This window comes from Pelodiscus sinensis, chromosome 4 (assembly GCF_052426305.1).
Source record: "Pelodiscus sinensis isolate ZL-2025 chromosome 4, ASM5242630v1, whole genome shotgun sequence".
Lineage (NCBI taxonomy): Eukaryota > Metazoa > Chordata > Testudines > Trionychidae > Pelodiscus > Pelodiscus sinensis.
Genome location: NC_143055.1, coordinates 79,719,182 through 79,741,709, shown reverse-complemented (window position 1 = coordinate 79,741,709; position 22,528 = coordinate 79,719,182). Strand labels below are relative to the sequence as shown.

The 22,528-nt window shown below is 45.0% G+C and overlaps 1 protein-coding gene and 1 long non-coding RNA gene across 3 annotated transcripts in view; one reads left to right on the top strand and one right to left on the bottom strand.

The window, feature by feature from the left end:
- The window catches only part of LOC142829606 (uncharacterized), a 104,889-nt gene extending 86,614 nt beyond the window's left edge, over positions 1–18,275 (top strand). For both annotated transcript variants that reach the window (XR_016349449.1, XR_016349450.1), the window contains exons 2-3: positions 12,672–12,796; positions 17,944–18,275. This is a non-coding gene — a long non-coding RNA (uncharacterized LOC142829606). The remainder of the gene's footprint in view (positions 1–12,671; positions 12,797–17,943) is intronic.
- DCHS2 (dachsous cadherin-related 2) overlaps positions 1–22,528 on the bottom strand; it is a 199,798-nt gene that overhangs the window by 6,054 nt on the left and 171,216 nt on the right. Inside the window, exons 16-19 of the mRNA XM_025185469.3 lie at positions 21,862–22,013; positions 18,269–18,399; positions 9,341–9,627; positions 7,691–7,829 (exon numbers count right to left, since the gene is read on the bottom strand). Of these exons, the coding sequence (XP_025041254.3) occupies positions 7,691–7,829; positions 9,341–9,627; positions 18,269–18,399; positions 21,862–22,013 (709 nt within the window). The remainder of the gene's footprint in view (positions 1–7,690; positions 7,830–9,340; positions 9,628–18,268; positions 18,400–21,861; positions 22,014–22,528) is intronic.

Sequence of the window (22,528 nt, the reverse complement as noted above, 5' to 3'; positions counted from 1 at the left end):
CTGGACCTGGTGACTTAATACGGTTTAATTTATCAGTTTGTTACCAAACCATCTCTATCAACACCTTTCTCTGGGACAGTTCTTCAGATTTGTCACCTAAAAAGAATGGCACACACAGGGACAAGAGGGATCTTCCTCACATCCTATGCAGAGAAGACAAATACAAGGAATTCATTTCACTTCTCTGCAACAGCTTTGTCTTCCCTGATTGTTCCTTTAGCCTCCTGATCATCCAATAGCCTCCGCTGATTGTTTGGCAGGCTGGCTTTCTGTTTCTTGATGTATATTTTAAAATGTTTACAGTTTGTTTTTATATCTTTTGTAGGTTGCTCTTCAAATGCTTTTTTGGTCTGCCTAATTATACTTCTACACTTGACTTGCCAGAGTTTATGATCTTTTCTATTTTCCTCTGTCAGGTCTGACTTCCAGTTTTTAAAGGGTGCTTTTTTCGCCGTTAAGCACCTCTTTTGACTCTGTTTGGCCATGGGGCAGTTTTTTGTCCTTCTTACTATTTGAGCCTCTATTACAATATGTAGGGAGGCAGAGGGAACTCCCTTTGAGCCTGAAATGCAGGGACCACTATATTCTCTCTGGTGGGTGTTGCCAGGCCAGAAGCAGAGGGTTGGGAGAGGAAGCATCAATAGGGCTGGAGCCAGTTATGGAAGCAGCTATCTGTAGCCTGCTGCAGGACTCAGGACCAAACCCTGAATGGTTCAGTGCTGTAACCTGGAGGAGGAGACCAAGAATGGAGAGAAGCTGCTTAGACTGCCATCTGTCACCTACACCAAGGATTCTGAGGACCCACAGACTATGGAGCCATACCAGTAGATTGTGATAAGAAGTAATCCAGGGTAACCAGACATTAGGCAGGCTGTGCTGTTGTCACATGAGTCGGCATGTTTTGGCAGGAATCCTGCTGCCTCAGTGGTGGGATACCCTGCTACTGTTAGGGTCCTGGGATGGGACCTGGTAGAGTTGGGTGGGCCTGGGTCTCCCTACCCAGCTATCATCAACCCAACAACTGAGCAGTGGCCTACTCCCTGTAGGTAGGAAAGTCTATGACTTGTTTGCAGTTTGCCCCACCTGAAGGATACAGGCCCCCTAGACTGTGTGCTGTCTTCCCTACTTAACTGATAGTAGCGCCATAAATCCTGTAAGACCTAGGAAGAATTTTACTCTCTGAGGGGGGGACTAATTAATTTTCAGTAGATACTGGTTCAATTTAAGAAATGTGTCCGCTTTTACAGAAGCTTTCCTTGTCACAAAGTCCACTATACAACTTGTACAGAGATGGCAGAGAAGTGGTTCTGGGAGATTTAGAACCCCAGGTCTGAGGGGAGGTTGGTTGCAAAGACAATATGGCTTAATACTATTTTACGCACAACAGCCTTCAGTAGCCAATCATCTAAATAGGGGTAAACCAAAATAACCTAATTCCTCAGATGAGCTGCTATGAGAGGCAATTTATAATAACTGTAGGCACCGTGAAGAAGCTAAATGGAAGCACTTGATACTTGAAACCGTGTCTTGCTGCCAAGAAAAGAAGGTACTTGCAATGAGTGTGATGAACTGATATATGAAAATGTGTGTCCTTTGGATCCGGAGTAATAAATCAATCCAGGACCATTATCAAAGGGGATTATGGATGCCAAAGTCAGCATACAGAAAAACAAGACTTACAAATGTGTTAATTCAAGTCCCTTAGATCAAGTATTAGACAAAACCCACTGTTCTTATTCTGCACCAAAAAGTAACAGGAATAAAATCTCTGATCCCTCAAGGTACTTGGAGACTGTTCTTCTCAGAACCAATTTTTCTACTTCTGCAAACAGTGTAGGGTCCCTGTGAATAGGGTCCCTGAAGAGGAAAGGGTAAGGGCAATTGGGGAGCAGTTGTTTTAAGTAGATAGCATAGCCCCCTTTTTACAAATTCTAGGACTTACAGGTCCAATGTAATCATTGATAAAGCATGCTGGGCTAGCTGTCTTTAAAGAAGGGGTACACTGGATTTGAATAACTAGTTCCTGACTCTTGATAGTCTTGTCAAAACTGAACTGTGTGTTTCATAACAAATATACTGACAAATAAGAGGACTGTTTAGATTTAGACATGGATTAGAAAGGCCTCTTTCTATGCTGACTCTGAAAAACTGCAAATTGCTTGACTTGATGAGATATACAAGAATGAAGACTGGGAATGAGACTCCCTCTGGTACCAGAAAGGAGTAGAGGGCTTCCTCCTAGCAGAGGGAACCAATTCCAGAGAGAGGGCTGTCCATCTTACGACCTCTAGTTTTCTAGCAATGCGACTTTCAAAAGCAATCCCTTTCAAAAGGGAGATCCTCCAGTTTAAGTCTAATGTCTAGCACTAAAGAGGAGGATGAAGCAAAGTCTACTTCCTGATGGACATAGCAGACATCAGTGCTTTGTTATCAGAGGCCAAAGTGTCCAAAGAACCTGGAAGAGGGCTTAACTACATATGACTCTCCGTTAAAATGGCATTTACCAACCCTTCTGGCACCAGGTAAGCCCTATAAAAATGTCATCATCTCCCTCAAACAGAGTTGGTAGTGAGCCATGAGCTCCTGATAATTCACCACCCTAATACCAAAGAACAATGAGCAAACACCTTTCTTTCCAGGAGTCAATCTTTTTCCTCTCCCAATCAGCTAGCATGGCTGGTGTTGTCCAGATCATGCCCTATTACTGGCAGAAGCCACTGCCAATGTGTTAAGTCTATATGAAAGCAGGAAAATCTCAGAGGGGATTTGATTCCGTTTGTCAGTTTTTTTGGAGACAGATTGTCAAGAAGAGCAGATCACACAGATTTAGCCGGTTGTGGCAAATTATCCAAAATGGGTTGGGATATTCTACTCCTAGAAATAGTACCAAGAATATTAAATGCTAGGTGAGAAGTGTCTTCTACTGACACTATAGGGAGAGTCAGGGTGAATACCATATGATCCACAAAACTGAAGTGTCAGAAGATGAGGAGGCTGAAGTCACAGCCAAGTATTTATGCATTGATAAGTCAGATTCATAGTCTGTTTCTAAATTCTCTTGGTCAAAAAGAGGAACTCTACACTTCTTTCTTCCTCCTCAGATAGTATTTTAGGCATCACCGTCTGTAGTATTGACATATCTGGAGAAATTAGATCTGTAGAGCTCTGGACTGCCAGTTGCTTAGTAGATGAAACATTACCTTTGCATCCATGTGGAGGATAACTGTAAAAATCCTGGGGTAGCTCACAATAAAGTCATGGGCTCCAGGACTGCCAGTCTCCCCAGCAATGGGGGGTTTGGAAACAGGAGACAGATGAAAGGATGGTACAAAGGAAGACACTGGCTGCTGCTTTATCTCTCTAGCCTTTTCCAAAGAAAGAGTGCACCGGGGATAACCTATTGAGAGGGAGTCATGTAGATATAGCTCTCTGTGGAAGTATCCTATAATGAGAGAGCCTACAGCAGTGGTCTCCAACCTTTTTAAGCATAAGATTACTTTTTGAATTTAAGTGCAATCCAGGATCTCTGAGGCCTTCCCCCTGCTTACTCCATCCTCCCTCCCCCTCTTCATTCACTTTTATCAGGCTGAAGGCAGGGGTTTGAGTGCAGGAGGGGTTTGGGACTGGGGCCGGGGTTCGGAATGCAGGATCCAGCTGGGCACTGCTTACCACAGATGGCTTCTGGGTGTGGTGCAAGGGGCTAAGGCAGGCTCACCTCTACCTACACTGGCCCCGCAACACTCCCAAAAACAGCCAGCAAACTCTCTCCATACCTGCTGCTCTGTGGAGAAGGGGTACAGAATGGAGGGAGGGGCACCCTGACATCAGCACCCCCTCCTCTTCTTCCCATGCCCTGCATAGCAAGCAAGGGGCACCCAGAGGTGAGGGGTACCTCCAAGGCAGAGGACAGGAGCAGCATGGCAGTGCTGAGAGGGGCAGATGAAGGGCTAGCACTTGATAGCCTCCCGGCCAAACCTCTCAGGATCACCTGTCAAATGTTCCAAGATCTACCAGTAGATCCCGATCTACTGGTTGGCGATCACTGGCCTACAGTATTCAAGAGGAAAACCAGCCACCACTTCTGGATTCTTTTTCCTAGCATGAGATGAAAAATATGATCTTGGAACTGGAAACAACATATGTCTGTTTAGAAGCATTGCACTTCTCACTTAGATGCAATATATGAACTAGAGTTTAAAGGAGAACTTGGCTTGCAATGATCATAGAGCTCTGCAAAACCAAGGTTGCAGTCAGATCTGACTCAGGAACCAGAGAAGGAATGTTTGATTTGACAGCTGATTTGAAGGTTTGGACAACATGGGATCAGATGATGCACCTCCCTGGCTATTGAAGCTGGAGGTGGAACAATTATCTGCACTGGAATTAAGGCATTCATGGCAGAACTGGACAGATCTAAGAGTTCTGATCCAGAGGAACTGACACTGTTAACAATGGTTGCTCTTACTTCTATGTCTCTTTTTCTTCAGTGCCGCAACAGGTGGAAGCAAAGGTGCCTGACCGACCTTGTTCTGACACATGAATTATATCATTTTCTTGGATCTGAAAGTGGAAGTTAGAACCAACCCTGATTTTGCAGTCATAGAGGTTCTCTGGGGATTGGACAGCTGTGAAAAACAAAGAGGGTTGCTGTACTGTGTCTCAACCTTTCTTCCAGAACTGCTGCATAGTCTGATCTGACCATGTGGCCCTTGATTTGATAACCTCAAGGGCTTAACTGAAAGAGCTGCACAAGTTAAGTCTGGGGCACTAATAGGGGCTGCAGTTCCTTGGAATCCTTCAGCCATTTGGAACCCACAAGGACTGTGCCTGGCATCTTAGACCTTGAACTGGAGGTCTGGATGAATCTAGGGGGTCTAGCCTTGAGGGCTTTCTTAAGCAGGAGGAGCTGCAAAAGTGTCTCCCTATTCTTGTCTGTAGTGTTGACTGATTTGGAAGAGTTGGATCCTCTGAGAGAAAGATTTGGTAGATCAAATATTCAAAAGGCAAGTGTCGTCCTCTTAGACACTTGAGGCACCACATATTGTCAGATGACAGGAAGTGCTCTTAATACCCAGATTCTAGTGCATCTTTGATTCAGCCATACTCTGAAACTAGGAAGGAAATTCTGAATAAGTACTAAAACAACTTAACACTATATATCTTTGGAAAAAAGAGGCAATCGACCCCAAAGAAACAGGAGAGCTTCACATCCCTCCAGGAAAGGCTGGTGTGGGCACTCTACCCTTATATAGCCTCCCTTTTAGATAACTGGTGACATTGAGGAGAGGAGCAGGGCACACAAGAGCTGACTCTAGCTGACTCTGCTTGAAGAAGGTTCTATGGCAAGGCACTGCAGTACTGCATGGGAAGATGCAGAGCCACTTTAAATGCAGCAGGAAAAATAAGTCATATGAATGCACTCAAATTGAATAAATGTCCCCATGCTGCTTTCACAGTACACAATCAGCTCTAATGGCAAATCTCAAAAATCCACTTAAAATATACAGTGGCAACAATTTTTCTAAATAAACAGATATACATAACAAAAAAAGTAGATGCTCATTTCTGAAGAGAATTAGATGCTTCAGAGAGGCCTTTCGTTTTAAATTATATTTAAAATTACTACATAACACAATCATGTACGATACTAGCTGTTCCAATCGTCATAAATACTACACTTGAACAGAGCTAAACGGAGGCATGGGCGAGCCAGGCAGCTGCCCAGGGCGCCAACCGTAAGGGGCGCGTGGGGTTCCTTACAGCTGCCATCAGGCGCCACGCGCCCAGCTCCCACAGCGCCGGCTGCCCTTCCCCCCACAGTTGTGGGGCCCTACACGGCCCGGCACACGTGCCAGCAGTGACAGCCGGGTCAGACTGGGCCAGGCTTGCACCGTGCGCCCTAGGGGCAGGCCCTGGGCTGCGCGCCAGTAGTTGTATCCGGGCCACGCATGTACTGTGCACCCCGGGGGTGGGCCTGCGCACCCTAGGGGGGCGGGTCCACTCCCCATGGGTGGGCCCGCGCATGTGCCTGGGGTGCCAGAATACCTCAGGCCGGCCCTGCACTTGAGCAAAACTCTGCACACAAGCCTTATTATAAATTTAAGAGGTTTTGATTAAGCATGAACACCAAATCAGCTGAAACATAATACAAGAGTTAAGTTAGCTTTCATTTTAAATCATGGTAGAGGAACAGTCTACAGGATGCTATGACCAGTAACTTTTTACCTAGTTTGAGCATAAACAAGGGACTTCAGTCTTTAGTACTATCAATTTTTTTAGCTTTTAGCACCACTACAGGCAGTCCCCGGGTTACGTACAAGATAGGGACTGTAGGTTTGTTCTTAAGTTGAATCTGTATGTAAGTCGGAACTGGTGTCAGCCGCTGCTGAAACTGATCAGTTTCAACCGCGGCTGAATCTGGACGCCAGTTCTGACTTACATACAGATTCAACTTAAGAAACCCAGGCGTCCCCAAGTCAGCTGCTGCTGAAACTGATCAGCGGCTGATTCCAGGAAGCCTGGGGCAGAGCAACACTGCCTTGGGCTTCCTGTAGTCAGCCGCTGGTCAGTTTCAGCAGCGGCTGACTTGGGGACGCCTGGGGCAGAGCAGCTGGGGTGCTGCTGGGTTGCTCCAGTAGCGCCGCTCCTCGGCGCTACTGGAGCAACCCAGCAGCACCCCAGCTGCTCTGCCCCAGACGTCCTGATTCAACCGCTGCTGAAACTGACCAGCAGCGGCTGAATCAGGACGCCTGGGGCAGAGCAGCTGGGGTGCTGCCGGGTTGGTCCGGAGCGGCGCTGCAGGACCAACCTGGCAGCCCCGAGCTGCTCTACCCCAGGGGTAGGCAAGAAAAGCCTGGTCTGCTGGGGAGGGAGGGCACTAGCTGCTTCCCCCCCCCCCCCCCAGCAGACCAGGGAGACGGGGGTGGCGGGACCGCCCAAGTCCTCCACGGCTTTGCTCCGTCTCCCTGGTCTGCTGACCTGGGAGACGCGGAGCAAAGGCGCAGAGCATGCGGGCAGCGGGACAGTCCAGGTGCGCCGCGGCTGTCCCGCTGCGGGCGTGCTCCGCGGCTTTGCTCCCCATCTCCCTGGTCTGCTGGTCGGGAGACGGGGAGCAAAGCCGCGGAGCACGCCCGCAGGGGAACAGTTCAAGCGCGCCCGGGCTGTCCCGCTGCAGGCGTGCTCCAAGGCTTTGCTCCCCGTCTCCCTGCGGACCAGGGAGACTGGGAGCAGCTTTTCTCGCCCCGGAGGACGGGGGCGGCGGACCGTGGTGCATCTGGGCGTCCCGCTGCTCCCGTCCTCCGGGGCGAGAAAAGCCCTGTTCGTAACTGCGGATCTGACATAAGTCGGATCCGCGTAACTCGGGGACTGCCTGTACTTCCATCACCTTTGCTGCATGTATATTCTGGCTGAGGTTCACAGTAGCTAATATACTCCCAGATGCAATCAGTTTCTTAACTCTCAAAAGCAGTCAGTCAATCACCTGATTTTCCTCTCTGCCATGGACAAGGTACACTAAAGGAGTGTTCGCTGTGACTCTTTCAGCCACCCTTTACCTATGGATAAACAGAAGACTGCAGGTACCAAAGACACGTAGAACTGCATGATCACCAATAGCATTTAGAAATGGACTATGCATTTTCATTCTAAATTATATGACCTTACTTCATAATAAACTGTACAACAGACTTACCATTTTTGTGATCAATTGAAAAACCCTCATAAGATGACAGGATTGTATAAGAAACCATTCCATTATGTTCTGAATCTCTGTCTGTAGCAGAGACAGTCAGGACAGAAGTACCAACAGGAATAAGCTCAGACACAGTCACCTGAAGTGTAACCAAAAGAAAATGATTGATAAGAGTAAGATAAAAAAATCTTGGACATAGCAAGTTACATTTTTGTTGATTTGATTACAGAAAACAAATACAGTTCTGAGGTTTGGGAAAAGTTTCACATGCTGAATTTCATAAATTCAGCAAACTTAACAGGACTGAGATACTAAAACAATACATACAACCAGTCCAAGATTCGGAGTGAACTATATTTTTTAATGAAATTATCCAGTTCAGATTTCATTCCAACCATTATTTCAGCCAAAATAGTTCAGTGAGCTAGAGTATAATTTTTTTCACTGCAATGAAACACTAATGGAAGCAAGGCTTCCTAAAAAATTACAGTTCAATTTAGTTTCCCTCCTGTGCTTCTGTGGACATATTGTTTTTAAGTACATGGAATAGAATTTTGAATTATTCAATTAACTACATATTGTCCCGTTCCCTTAAAAAATGTTATGGGCTCTAAAAAATCGATAGATATATTTTTGTTTTTGCAAACTGCTTGCTTTCTTCACAGAATTTTGGAAAATAAGGAAGCATTTTCCTCTTTCCTGTATTTCCATTATTTGAAGTCCAGATGCACTATTTTTATGATCAAAATGTCTCTGCACTTTTTCATTCAAATTTCCCATATTAATATGATATAGCAGCTCTCTCTCATATTGTCAGATGTTAGACATCTTTAGATAAAATCACTTTAATACAAGCATTATATGCAGGTAAATCAATATGCAAAATGAACATTAAAACCTGAAAATACAAGGGGTAAAAATTTCAGTGCAATGAATAGGTAATGAGATATGCTTGTATACTTTTAGTGCAATGGAGGTGTGTAATTTTACTGCTCAAGGAACATGTCAAAAATTACAATCTTTGGGCCAGAAATTCAGTTGGTTTATATTGGGGTAGACAAACAATGGTTATTTCTTTCAGTTAAAAATATTGTTTATTGCTTAGTGCTTGCCTAAACCATTCTTCAAACATGGAAGATAAAAGTGAAATAGGGAGGGCTTAAGTGACTGGAACAGAGAAATTGCTCTCTCAAGATCCCTGTTCATATCCAGCACAAGAGAGTATTAACCAACAGTTAATACTAGTTGCTAGCTGCTCGATGGCCTATATGAACAGAATGTGGTGGTCTCAATCAAATTTGTTGTGGGTAGATATTTACACCATAAAAAGAATTAGTACTAACTCCCACTTTTCTGGATAGTCTCAGCAATGACTCTAGAGAATGAAAAAACTTAAAAAAACAATGAATAGTCTAGCAGCAAAGTTTTTCCAGTTACAGACTAACTTGGCTACCCGTCTGAAGCTCTAGAGAATGAATAAGCATGGAAACTTAACTAGCCCCTCTAGGTCAGATAGAGGTATAATGGAAGCACTGCCCAGGCTGATGCTATAATGGTTGGTAGATAAATAGAGAATCTCCCTCTCCTAAGTAATTATATACCTTTCAAGGGCATGTGTATATATGGTGTCTCTATTTGCCACGATCTTACCTGATATGAATACTGAGTAAATACTGGTGGGTTGTCATTGACATCCAAAATATGGATAGTGAGCGCTGCTTCTGTTTGATGCACAGAATCTGAAACTCGAATCCACAACTCATACTGAGCAGTTTCTTCAAAATCTAATGCGTCCACCACTATGATCACTCCAGTGTGTTGATTAATAGCAAATTTCATTCCTGGATTACCACTGTCTGTAAAGCTGTAGAGAAGAGCTGGACTTAAATCCACATCATTTGCAGAAACCTGAGTCACTATGAAACCAGGTGGGGCATCTGAAACAGTGATGTTCAAATAAATCTAATTAGTTGAAGTACATATATGATAGAGTTTGTGTATAGTGTAAATTTGAATGCATAATATATTACAGTATTTTTGGCATATTTTGATGGTATATCTTAAAATAAGATATATACTATATCTGTTGGCATGCTATATAAAACAAGTATCAGAAGGTGTCATAATCCTACTTCATTCCTCAAATATCTGAACTCTAACTTGTATTTTATTTTTGACTTTCAGCCCTATTGTACCCCATAAAGACTTGAAGGGGAACAGGAAATTCTATAATTTTCTACATGGCACTTCCTATGAAATGCTTAAATAGGTTATACTAACTGACAGAAAGGAAAGCCTGAGGCCAAGTCTACATTCAACATTTAAGGGCATGTCAACAATTGCCATTTAAAGCAGAAAAAGTCCTCTTTTTTTGTGCAAAATCTGTGGGAGCATCTGCACTTGCCAATGACTTTTTGCAGTGAAACCCTGACATTTCACTGCAAAAAGAAATGCACCTCCACAAGAGGCGTACAGTTCTTACTAGTGATGCTTTCGCAGTGACGTGCAAGCGAAGACATGTTCTTGCTTTTAGCTTCCAGATGATATGCCACAGTGCTTAGATCACCACTCTGACCAGCTCTTCTGCTGCTCTGAAGCCAGGTAAACAGATGTCTGCCCCTTCCCTTGTAAAGCACCAGGCCCTTTGAAACTCCCCTTCTTATTTTCTTGGCAAATGCTCAACTATCTTACCAGGTGACAATGGCTTAACCCCTGGTTGTTGAGCTACTGCAGTGGATCAGGGTTTGAAGAGAGGGGACTGGGCAGGGCTGATCAACCCCCTTCCCCGCCAGACTTATTGTCAGAATGGAGAGTGCTGCACTGTGGGACTGCTGCTTAAGTGGTCCATGGTCACTGCTCTCATCAGCAATGGAAGTGCTGCGAATGTAAGCACTCTCTGATGTCTGTGGAAGTAAGACTGCACAAACCAGTGTGTTTTTTTTCACTGGTTAACTGGCAGCAAAAAAATTCTGCAAGTGTAGTTGATCCAGCTGTGTCATTTAGGGTGTGAAAAATCCACATCCTTGAGCATCATAGTTAAGCTGACCTAACCTTCAGAGTAGACAATGCGAGATTGATGGAAGAATTCTTCTATTGACCAAATTAACCACTTCTGAAGGAGGCTTGCTCTGGGGCTGCACTGTGAGCTCATCCCCAGAGCAAGACCCCTACCCTACACTTGCCAGCTCTAGCCCTGGGGAAGCTGGTGACCCACCTGTCTACCTTCAGCTGATGCCAGCTCCAGCTGTGGGGAAGCTGATTATGGCTGTCTGGCTGCTCCAGGGCTGTACCATGGCCCGGCTCCAACTCCGGCACATGGCAATAGTGATCTGTGTGGCAGCTGCCCAGCTGCTCCTGCCCTAACTGCAGCTCCAGCCCTAGGAAAGCTGGTGGTGGTTACCTGGCTGTTCCTGGGGCAGGTGGCTTGCCCTGGGGCTGACTGACAGGAGAACCCCATCTTTCACTATAGTGAATATCTACACTGTAGTACTATAGAGGCCCAGCTGTACAATACAGGATTTCAAGCATGGCAACTTTTGTAAGAATATATGGGCACAGCATATGTATCCCTTCGTTTTTGTGAAATAAGGACATGCAATTCTCCAGCTCTCCTCGATGAGATAATGAACAGCAAGAGCTGGTACAAGATCCTGAGGACCCAAGGTGCCCTTTGGGAAATGAAGACTAGATAGTTTAAGGCCAAATTCACATATACACATATAAGTTACCTAATTTTCACCCATATAAAAATACAATGCCATGGTGGAGTCTGTCAACAGGAGGTATGGATGCACGGCACTACTGAAAATCAAGCTACTTGTTTAGATGTATAAATATGGATTACAGTGCCCGATATGACATAAATTTGAACAGTTTCGCCTAAGTGGTCCACGGTCACACAATAAATCAGATGCTGAGCTGGAATTACAACTCAAGATGTTGAGATTCCAGTCTCCACGCTCATCTAACAAGGCCATGCTACTGAATCTTTCTAAAAAAAGGTGTCTCAGTATAGAAAAATGTTTCCTTCAAAATAATAAAATTCCGAAGATTTTTCTCAGTGTTGGCTTTAACAGTATTTTTTTCTATTTAAAAAAGATAAATTTAAGACATCTGTAGAATCTGAGCCTGAAGTCCACAGAGAGAATACCACAGCTGTATTTTTTTAACAGTTTATGTATTTTGGCACCAAACTGTTTCTAAATATAATGTCCAAAGATTAAGAATCGTTCCTTTGAAAACAAAAGCAGACCATATTTGATTCAATATTTCTGAGTTAATATTGCCATGAGTTTTTGAGATTTCTTCCACTATAAGAGGACTCACCCTGTGCAGTAACGACGTTTCTTTGAGGTATATGTCCCCGTGGGTGCTCCACTTAAGGTGTCCGGCTCGTCCCGGCGCCACAGGTTGGAGAGCCGTCAGCCATGGTCCAGCCGGACCATGCATGTGTGGGACGCGTGCTGCTCGCACTGATTGTTAGCTTGTGCTGAGTCTGGCTTCCCGCCAGTTCCTCCAAACTGGATCACTCCTGAAAGACATAAGGAGAAACTCCAAAGAGGGGAGGAGGGCGGGTTGTGGAGCACCCACGAGGACATACACCTCGAATAAATGTCATTACTGCACAGGGTGAGTAACTTCCTCCTCTTCTTCGGTGGTGTCCCCGTGGGTGCTTCACTTGAGGTGAGTACAGAGCAGTAGCCTCATCTGCGGAGGCGGAATCGGAGTTAAGATCTGTCTGCTGTGGACAACACCGCAGAGGCCAGTGCTGATTCTTGAGCAATTGTGTTGATGGCATAGTGCTTAGCAAAAGTCATGTCCGAAGACCATGTCGCCATATGGCAAATGTCTTGGATTGAGACTCCTTTGAGAAAAGCTAGAGAAGTGGACATTGCTCTAGTAGAATGAGCCATAATAGGCGTTGATATGGAATTGTTCCATAAAGTATAGCAAGCGGTAATACATTTCATGATTAATTTAGATATCCACTGCAAAGACAACGGTTGGCCCACGGATTTTCTGTCAGAGCACAGGAAAAGCCGCTGGGATCATCGAAAAGGGCGAGTCCGATCCAGATAAAAAGCGAGCAGCCTGCGGATGTATAAGGTATGCAGACGGGCTTTGTGAGTCATTGCATGTGGTTTGGGATAAAAAATTGAGAGTATTATTGGTTTACTAATATGAAATTCTGAATTCACCTTCGGCAGAAATTTTGGGTGAGCGCATAGTATTACCCCTTGGATGGTGAACAGGGTGTATGGAGGAGCGGCCAAAAGAGGTGCCAATTCTCCAACTCGTCTGGCCGATGTTATGGCTAGAAGGAATATCACCTTCATGGTGAGAGTCTGAATGTCACATGTGGCTAGAGACTCAAAGGGTGGAAATGTAGGAGTATCCAAAACAAACTCAAGATCCCAAGGTGTAGGTGCTTTCCTGTGCAGAGGGTGTAAGTTCATTAATCCCTTCAGGAAACGTTTAGTCATCGGGTGAGACATAATTGAAAAGCCTTCAATTAACTGTCTAAATGCAGAAAACGCCGAAAGATGGACTTTAATAGATGAAAGACCCAGTTTAGAGAGGTGCAGATGGAGGGCATAGTCCAGAATGCAGTGAATTGGCGTGGACATCGCATCAAACCCATTGGCTACACACCGGGAATGAAACCGATGCCACTTACAAAGTTAAGTCTTTCGTGTGGAGTCACGTCTGATATGAAGTAATATATGCTTCACCTCTTGTGAACAAAGTGCTTCTGTGCTATGGAACCAGCTAGGAGCCATGCCGTGAGGTGCATCTGGTCGATTTGCAGTTGTGGCATGAACATCCCTGGATGCATGAACAGATACGGTCGTTTGGGTAACGGATATGGTGGTCGGTGAGACACCATAGGAGGAGGAGCCAGGTCTGTCTGGGCCAGAAGGGGGCTATTAGTATCACCATCGCCCTGTTGTCGATTATCTTCTCCAGCACTCTTGGGAGAAATGGAACAGGAGGGAAAGTGTAGAGAAGACAGTGATGAGTTCAGCTGATCAGGAATGCATCCCCCAGAGATTTGGGGCCCAGACTGGCTCTGGAACAGTATCTGGGATATTTGGTGTTGTGATGTGTGGCAAACAAGTCTATCCTGGGGTGTGTCTAGTGTTGGAATATAGAAAGGACCACTTTATGATTGAATTCCCACTTGTGTTGAGGAAACAAGTGTCTGCTCAAGGCATCTGCAATGGAATGTCTTTGCCAGGTAGGTATGTTGCTATGAGAATGATCTTGTGATTGATACACCAATTCCATAACTTCGTGGCTTCTGCATACAGGGATCTTGATTAGGCCCCTCCTTGTCGGTTGATGTAGTACACTATGGTGGTGTTGTCGGAGAAGACCTGAACTGTCTGATCACAAATCCTGGGAAGGAATGTCTTGCATGCATTGAACACCGTCCTGAGTTCCAAAAGATTGATGTGCTGCAGGGCCTCCTGAGCATTCCACTGGCCTTGAGCGAATTCACCCTCGCAGTGGGCTCCCCAGCCTAGGAGAGAGGCGTCCTAAGTAACTCGGACAGTGGGATGCAAATGGTGGAAAGGAACCCCGGAGAGCGTGTTGGTTGGAGAATTCCACCATGCAAGGGATTGTTTCATGGCAGTGTTACTAGCCTGTGAATGTCGCAATTGCCCGGACAATATATGGATGGCAGCCAATGTTGCAGACACGTGAGGTGTAGTCTGGCGTGCTGTACTATGTATCTTGTCACCGCCATGTCCCAAGAGTTAGAGGCAAGTAAGTATTGACACTCTTGGGCTGAGGGACAGTGCCTGTGTGAGGTTTTGAATTCTGTGAAACCTTTCTGTAAGAAAATATGCCTTGGCTGTCGTAGAATCTAATTGTGTCCCAATGAACACAAGGGATTTTTGTGGTATGAGCAAAGACTTCGGAACGTTCAATACAAGGCCCACATCAGTGAATAAGTCTTGTGTGATCTGAGTGGCCGACAGTGTGCTTTCAATGAGCCTTGACCAGTCAATTGTCCAGGTACGGGAAGATCATGATGCCTTGATGATGATGGTATGCTGCCACCACCGCAAGGGTCTTTGAGAACACTCTGGGTACGGAGGAGAGGCCAAACGGAAGAACTTTGTACTGAAAGTGCTGCGTGCCTATGACGAACCTCAGAAAACATCTGTGTGCTGGATGTATTGTCACGTGGAAATACACATCTTGCAGATGGAGGGACGTGAACCAATTGCCTTTGTTCAGAGCTGGAAATATAGAAGTTAGTGTTACCATCCTGAATTTCTACTTCCTGAGCTACCGATTGAGATTGCGAATATCCAGGATCAGTCTCCATCCTCCTGATTTCTTCTCGGTGAGAAAATAGCAGGAGTAGAATCCCTTGCTCCAAAATTGATCACGTACTGCCTCCACCGCTCCAATCTCTATGAGATGGAGAACCTCCTGCATTAGGAGATTCTCGAGATGGGTCCCTGAAAAGGGACGGGGTTGGAGGGATTGTGGGGGGACAGGAAAGAAAAGGGATGGAGTATCCTGATGTTACTATCTCCCGGACCCAGCAGTCTGTGGTATGGTCTCTGTGCTAGTATAGTCTCAGTTGGTGATGGAATAACTTCTGTGTTTTCGGGTCGTACGTTAAAGGAATGGTCCTCAGTCCCTCGATCGGACCATCAAACTTGCTGTCTTTTGTTTTGGGAATTAGGGTTTCGTCCGGTTTGCGGTCTTCACTTCTGTTGACATGGTCTGGGGGGGGGGGGGCGTGTTGTGGGTGGTCCTGTTGTCGGAACCTGGGTGCCCCATACGAGAAGCATCTGTCTGAAGTAGGGTGTATGTCGTTTGCAATGATATGGAGGTGTATACATCCCTAATGTTTTCAGGGTAGTTCTAGAATCTTTGCCCGAGTGCAGAACTTGGTCTGTTTTCTCTGCAAATAGACTCTGTCAAAAGGCAGGTCTTCTACCTTAGATTGTAAATCCTTAGGCATGGATGCCATTTATAGCCACGAAGACCGCCTCATAACAACTGATGTCACTGTGGCCTGTGCCGCTGCATCGGCAATATCCAGGGAAATTTGCAAGGCCATTGTTGAGGCCGTATAGCCTTCCTGGATAACTGATTTTAAGAGATGCTGTTTCTCGTCAGGCAAGTTCTCTAAAACTGCTACCATCTTCGAATAATTATTGAAGCTATGGTTAGACAGATGCGCCATTCTCAGTATAAGTGTGGCTGAAGAATAAACTTTCCATCCGAAAAGATCTAAGCGTTTAAGATTCTTTATCCACTGCAGCATTCCTATATTGTGGTATCTTCGATTTTTGCTGGGCTGCGTCCATGACTAACGAGTTCAGCTGAGGATGCATGAAGAGAAATTCCATCCCCTTTGGGGGGAATGAAATATTTCTCGTCCATCCACTTATGAGTGGGCTGAGCGGACGCTGGTGCCTGCCATATGTCATCGGCAATTTCTAGGATTGCTCCATCAAAGGGTTATGCCATTTTGTATTTTTGGGATTTTTGAAAATTCTTCAACAGCTTATGTTGTTTCTGTTGGACCTCTGGCTACATGTGATGCTGCCACTCTTTTAAAGAGGTCTTGAAACTGACACGAGTCATCTACTGGAGAAGTATCTCCAGGAACACCGCATCATCTGGAGAGGAAGAAGCAACAGAATGGTCCAGTAGGGATTGTTCCTGCTGTTGCTGTTCTGGTGTCACTAGGTGTGCTGGCTCTAAGTGTACCTGAGGGCGAGGCACATTTCCAGCTGATGTCGAGGGTCGAGTGGAAGCAGCTGGTGGCATAGGGACTCTGGAGCTGTTGTGGGAATGATACCAATAGCGTTGTGGAGATTGGGAAGAAGAACGTCCAGAAGAGTGCGGTCGCTCATTATGATAGTCGCTATGGTGACAGTGATGATCACAATGATAATGAGACGATGAATATGCAGGTGAGTATCGTCTTCTGTACTTGTGACGATATCGAGGTGAAGATGAGCACGTTGGTGACCTAGGTGAACGAGATCTGCGTCTGGTGTACGAAGGTGATCGAGAACGTCTGCAGTAGCGACATGGCAATGGTGAGTATCGTTGGTATCGTCTTCTCGAGATATTAACAGCACAAGTCTCATGCCTATGTGGCTCAGAGAAGGCAGAAGAAGGTGATCTGTGTGAATAGGGAGCTAATTGCTCAGGGCTTGGTGAAAACTGAAACCCTGTGCCTGCTGAATGGTCAGCTCCCGCATGCAGCACTAATTGATGTGAGCTGTGGGGGGAGCCCTGTTGATGTGGTGCCGGTGAATAACCTGGGAGCTGGCATGGTGCAGCCCTGGGGGCTGAGACACTAGCGCTCCAGCGCTTATCAATTTCATGCGCTGAAGCCGGCGCTGGTGAAGAGCTTGCTGACAAGGAGCTCAGCGCCGGTGATAGTGCCGGAGTGAAGGGGCACTGAGCCTGCCCTGAAGCAGTCGGTGCTGTGCTCAGTGCCGCAGCAGCCGCACCAAGGTGACCGGTGCCGTAGTCTCCCGTGCCCGGATCGATGGTGCCGCACTAGCCAGCACGGAAGCCGATGGAGCCGGCATGGTCTGAGACGGTGCCGCAACAGCCGGCACAGAGGCGCTCGAAGACGACATTGGGAGCGTCGGTGCTGCTGCTGCTGCTGCTGGTGCCGATGTCGGGACTGCTTGGGCTGTGGTACCCACCGCCGCGGGTGTGTGAAGGTGCCGGACGATCTGTGCTGATTCAGATCTCGGAGGCACCGTCGTTGCTTAGTCCACCCCTCTGCTAGAGGTGGGCCTGGGCTCGGAAATACTGCGCTCTCTGCATGCCGCTGTCCCTGATGACGGTGCCTGGACGATTTCTGGTCCCTGCTCTTAGATGACACGGTCGGGGTTTTTCAGGGTCGCCAGATTAATTTGCTGTGATTGCCCGTCCTGCGGCTGAAGAGCCTTGCTGTAGAGAAGCAGTTTCAGCCACATATTGCGGTCCCGCCTGGCTCTACTAGTCAGTTTTTGGCAGTGTGGGCATTTGTGGGGTACATGCCTCTCGCCCAGGCATTTGACACAGAGTGAGTGCCCATCAGACGCTGGCATGGCGTCATGGCACTCAGAGCACTTCTTGAAGCCGGAGGAAGCCGGCATTTTGAAACTGACGAAAAGCAGTTTGTTTTTTTTAAACAGAGAAATATTCAGAGAACTGTAATTAACTAACTAACTAAATACCTAATTACTAATGGCTGACTGACTGACTATTTACAGAGATACAGAGATCTTGGTTAACAGTTGAAGAGAAGGGAGTTGCTCCACCTGCAACCATTGAACGGTAAGGAGGAACTGGAGGGAAGCTGGACTCAGCGCAAGCTAACAATCAGCGCGAGCAGCACACACCCCACACATGCGCAGTCCAGCTGGATCACGACTGACGACTCTCCGACCTGCAGCGCCGGGACGAGCCCAACACTTCAAGTGGAGCACCCACGAGGACACCACCGAAGAACATTTTGATTAAAAAAAAAAATCAATGAAAGGTAGTATTGTTGTCTGATATTGATTCAGTAACACTTTTCTGCACCTCCACACTTACTTTCATAGACCTCCACTTTGCCTTGTGGTTGGATAGTTGGGGTGTTGTCATTAATGTCAACTACCTGTATCGTTAGTATGCTTGTAGTAGAAAAGCTGGGGGTTCCTCTATCAGCAGCTTGTACAACCAACCTGGTATTAAAAGAAAGTTACACTTGTCTCACACAGCCAGAAATCATAGAATTATTCAACAGTGATTTCAAATGTATAAAACAAAAATGAAAAATGATGAGATTAGCTACTATGTCTTACCTTTTTTTCCCACATCATCTACATTACATTTTTTCACATCATCTATATTACATTTTAATTTCCTGTATAAAAATGAGTGACTGGAATTTTATTTTCTGACAGGCTGAAAAATAAAGTCCAAAAGATCCTGGGTGAAAGACAAACTGAACCCAAAGAAACATTAACAACTGTTGTAGGACTAGCTAGACTATATGCTCTTCCTTCATAATAAAAAACTCTGAGGCTACGTCCACACTGGAATGATTTTCCGAAAATGCTTTTAACGGAAAAGTTTTCCGTTAAAAGCACTTTCAGAAAAGCACGTCTAGATTGGCAGGATGCTTTTCCGCAAAAGCACTTTTTGTGGACAAGCGTCCATGGCAATCTAGACATGGTTTTCCGCAAAAAAGCCCCGATTGCCATTTTTGCAATCGGGGCCTTTTTTCAGAAAACAGTACTGTGCTGTTTACACTGGCCGATTTGCGCAAGAGGGCTTTTGCCCGAACGGGAGCAGCACAGTATTTCCGCAAGAACACTGACGATCTTATATGAGATCGTCAGTGTTCTTGCGGAAATTCAAAAGGCCAGTGTAGACAGCTGGCAAGTTTTTCCACAAAAGCAGATGATTTTGCGGAAAAACTTGCCAGTCTAGACACAGCCTGAGTGAAATCCTACCGCCATTTAAGTCAGTGACAAATTTCCGATTGATTTCAACAAGGACAGGATTTCACCATTAGCATAAAAAAGAAGCATCTACCTTTTAAGTCTTTGTTAAATATCTGCACAGGGAATGGCTGTGGATTATTATAATGTCATTTTCATTTCCTTTCATGGACAGTACCACGAACAAAGCAATGATCCAATTAAAGAAAAAACCATAAGAAATTTGCTCTTGATATTGTGTAGCTTAGAAGTTTAATTCTGAGAAACAATCAAGAACAAATTGCATATTAGAAGCAAAGATGGATCAAAAAAATTTCCCAGAAAGGGAATTTAGAGTTGAATCTAATTCAGCTCCATGTATTCTTCAATAAGGTGCACAAAAAGTATATACACTGCAGGGATTAGCAGTGTGAAATGTTTTATATTGTATAAACATTTAAATGGCAAGCAGCACTTTCTCTCCCTTCCTTGTAGAATTTAAAGAGTTAATCTGCTCCTTAATCTTAGTAGGGGGCTGTGCCCCCTGCTCACTGCACTAGCCAACCCCAAATTCATGCAGGGTAGGCAAAGGAAAGAGCAGACAGGCTGGTGTGGCAGTTCACTGAAGCAGCTTGGGGGTGCTCTGGCAGCCATGGTAAGTGCAGCCACTGAGGAGGCGAGTCTCCATGGGGGCAGCCGGCCTCAGGTCAGTTGCGCACCATGCTCTGGCTCCTCAAAATCTTGGTAGTGGGGGAGCCCCCAAGGGTCAGCTGCTGGTATATAAGCCTCTCTAGGAGCTCCGCTCCTAGTGCCTGTCCCTGGGCTGCTGTCCCAAGCACAGCACTCTCTCCCTGGGCTGTCACGGCTGTGATGTGGGATCTGCTGGCTACTGTGCCCCATGTCTTGGCATTAAAAGCCCTTTAGGGTGGGGATAGCGGAAAGGGAGTAGAAGCCTGGTTTAAAATAGCAATTCTGAGTGGTGAGGAGAAGCAGTGAGGTTGGGCTTGAGGGCGGAAAGAGGGAGGACGCAGAGAGATGTGATGGAGAGAAGTATTTTCTGATGAAAGTGACAAATAGCAACTTTTGTAATATTCACATGATAATACTGAACATTAGAGCTGTAATTCAAGCTGTGGATTCTTGGGGATTCATTCCCAATTGTGAACCACGCATGCTATATTCTGAATTTGCTTGCTGTTTATGACACCAGCAGAACACAAAACTTGAATTACAGACTTCTAGTCATTTGGTATTGTTAATGTACACATGGAAATGTTTTACTAAAAATAATAATTTTCTAAAGTATCAGTGGAAAAAAATCTCACAAAATCATCCCAAGACATTAAAAGGAAAGTTCTGTCAACGCTTTTATGATAACCCCCTATTTTAAAGTGCTTAAAAATTCTGGGGATGAAAATGTCTGATTTAGCTGAAATAAGTAACTCTTTTCATATTTTGAAAAAAACCACCAATTGAATCATTTTGAAAATAGACAGAAAACTTATTGGAACAGTTTCTGTTGCTCTTCTAAAAACACAAGAATGGTAATATTGGGTCCAAAGGTCCATCTAGCCCAGTATCATGTCTTTCAAAGGCAGCCAATGTCAGATGCCCCAAAGGGAATGAACAGAATGTCCATTCCTGTCACTCATTCCCAGCTTCTGGCAAAGAGAGGCCAGAGACACCATTCCTGCTCATCCTGGCTAATAGTCATTGATGAACCTAACCTCCATGAATTTATCTCTGTTTTGAACCTGTGTATATTCTTGGACTTCACAGCATCCTCTGAGAAGGAGTTCTATAGTTTGACTATTTGCTGTGAAGAAATACTTCCTTTTGCTTGTTTTACACCTGCTACTGATTAATTAAGGATGCTAAGAGGCAGGTAATTGACTAAGGCACTGTGTCCCAGCTTCTGCCAGTCCAGGAGCCACCACCACTGCGGCTCTGCAGTTTAAATGCAGTAGGAGCCGAGTGTGCAGGCAGCCCAACTCCTACTACATTTAAACTGCAAGAGTTTAAGGTGGGGTGGGTCAGAGCCAGGACTGCTGTGGCTCTGCATTTTAAATGCAGTAAGAGCTGGGGACTGGCAGTTAGGAAGTTTTTCCTAATGTCCAACCTAAACTCCGTGGCTGTAATTTAATTCCATTGTTTCTTGTCCTATCCTCACAGTTTAAAGGAGAATAATGTTTCACCCTCCTCTTTGTAACAACCTTTTAGATACTTGAAAACTGTTATGTCCCTTTCCTCAGTCTTCTCATTTCCAGACCAAACAAACCTAATTTTTTCAATCTTCCCTCATAGTCATGTTTTCTATACTTTTAATATTTTTTGTTGCTTTTCTTTAATTTGTGCACATCTTTTTGGAAATGTGGTGCCCAGAACAGGACACAGTTGAGGCCCAATCAGTGTGGAGTGAAGTAGAGCAGAAGAATTACTTCTGATGTCTTGAGAATTGACTAAATTGATTGCTGATGGTACCTTATTGACCCTGGTACCGTACCAGGTTGCGAAGAGTAAGGGAAGTCGTCGACCTCCTACAGAAATTTGCCTTAAGCTATGCTGACTCCAGCTATGCTATTCCCATAGCTGGAGTTGTATCATTCTCTTTCACTTTCTCAAGTAGAGTAGACCTGGTCTGAGACAGACAGCATGAACATATCAACTTGAGTTAAACACAATTAGCAACAATATATATTTTATGCAGACACTATGCACAACCTGTATGATGAAACGTCTTCACGATTCAGGATTGCATTAGTTGCTATAATCCCCCATGTTGAATCAATCAGGAATGCCTTGTTTTCATTACCAGATAAAATTGAATACTCAATTTCTCCATTTAGCCCACTGTCAAGGTCGGTGGCAAAAATCTGGGAAGAAAATCCATGCTTAATCTGAGATATCAAGCTGTATTTTCAAAAAGCAAAGTGTTATATCACATATATCTATTTCTGCTAGTTGGCTCCATTTTGGCCACACAGATTAAAAAGGGACATCCAAGTAATTCAGACCCCAAATTCTGTATGTGAGCCCAGGGAAAGTTACCAAGCCCACTATGAATGGAAATAGTTTTGTAAAACAGAAACAATTTAATTTTCTTGGATTAAAACATTCTGCTGCAGCATTGGAATTTCAAATAATAGAGCAAAATTGTGGTTAAATTGATCTGGTCATGAGTATATGATTATTTTTAGGCTGTTGCACGATCACTATTAGGAAACTAAGTCTCTGTTATGTGTAAACGGTCACTACCATAACGCAGTCCTAAATCCTGGTTCCATTACAAATAAATGAAATAATTAATGGTTAGGACATTCTTTAGGCTATTATGAATTATTGTTTAAATCTAAGGAAATAAAGAATAATGGAAAAGGAACAGAAATAG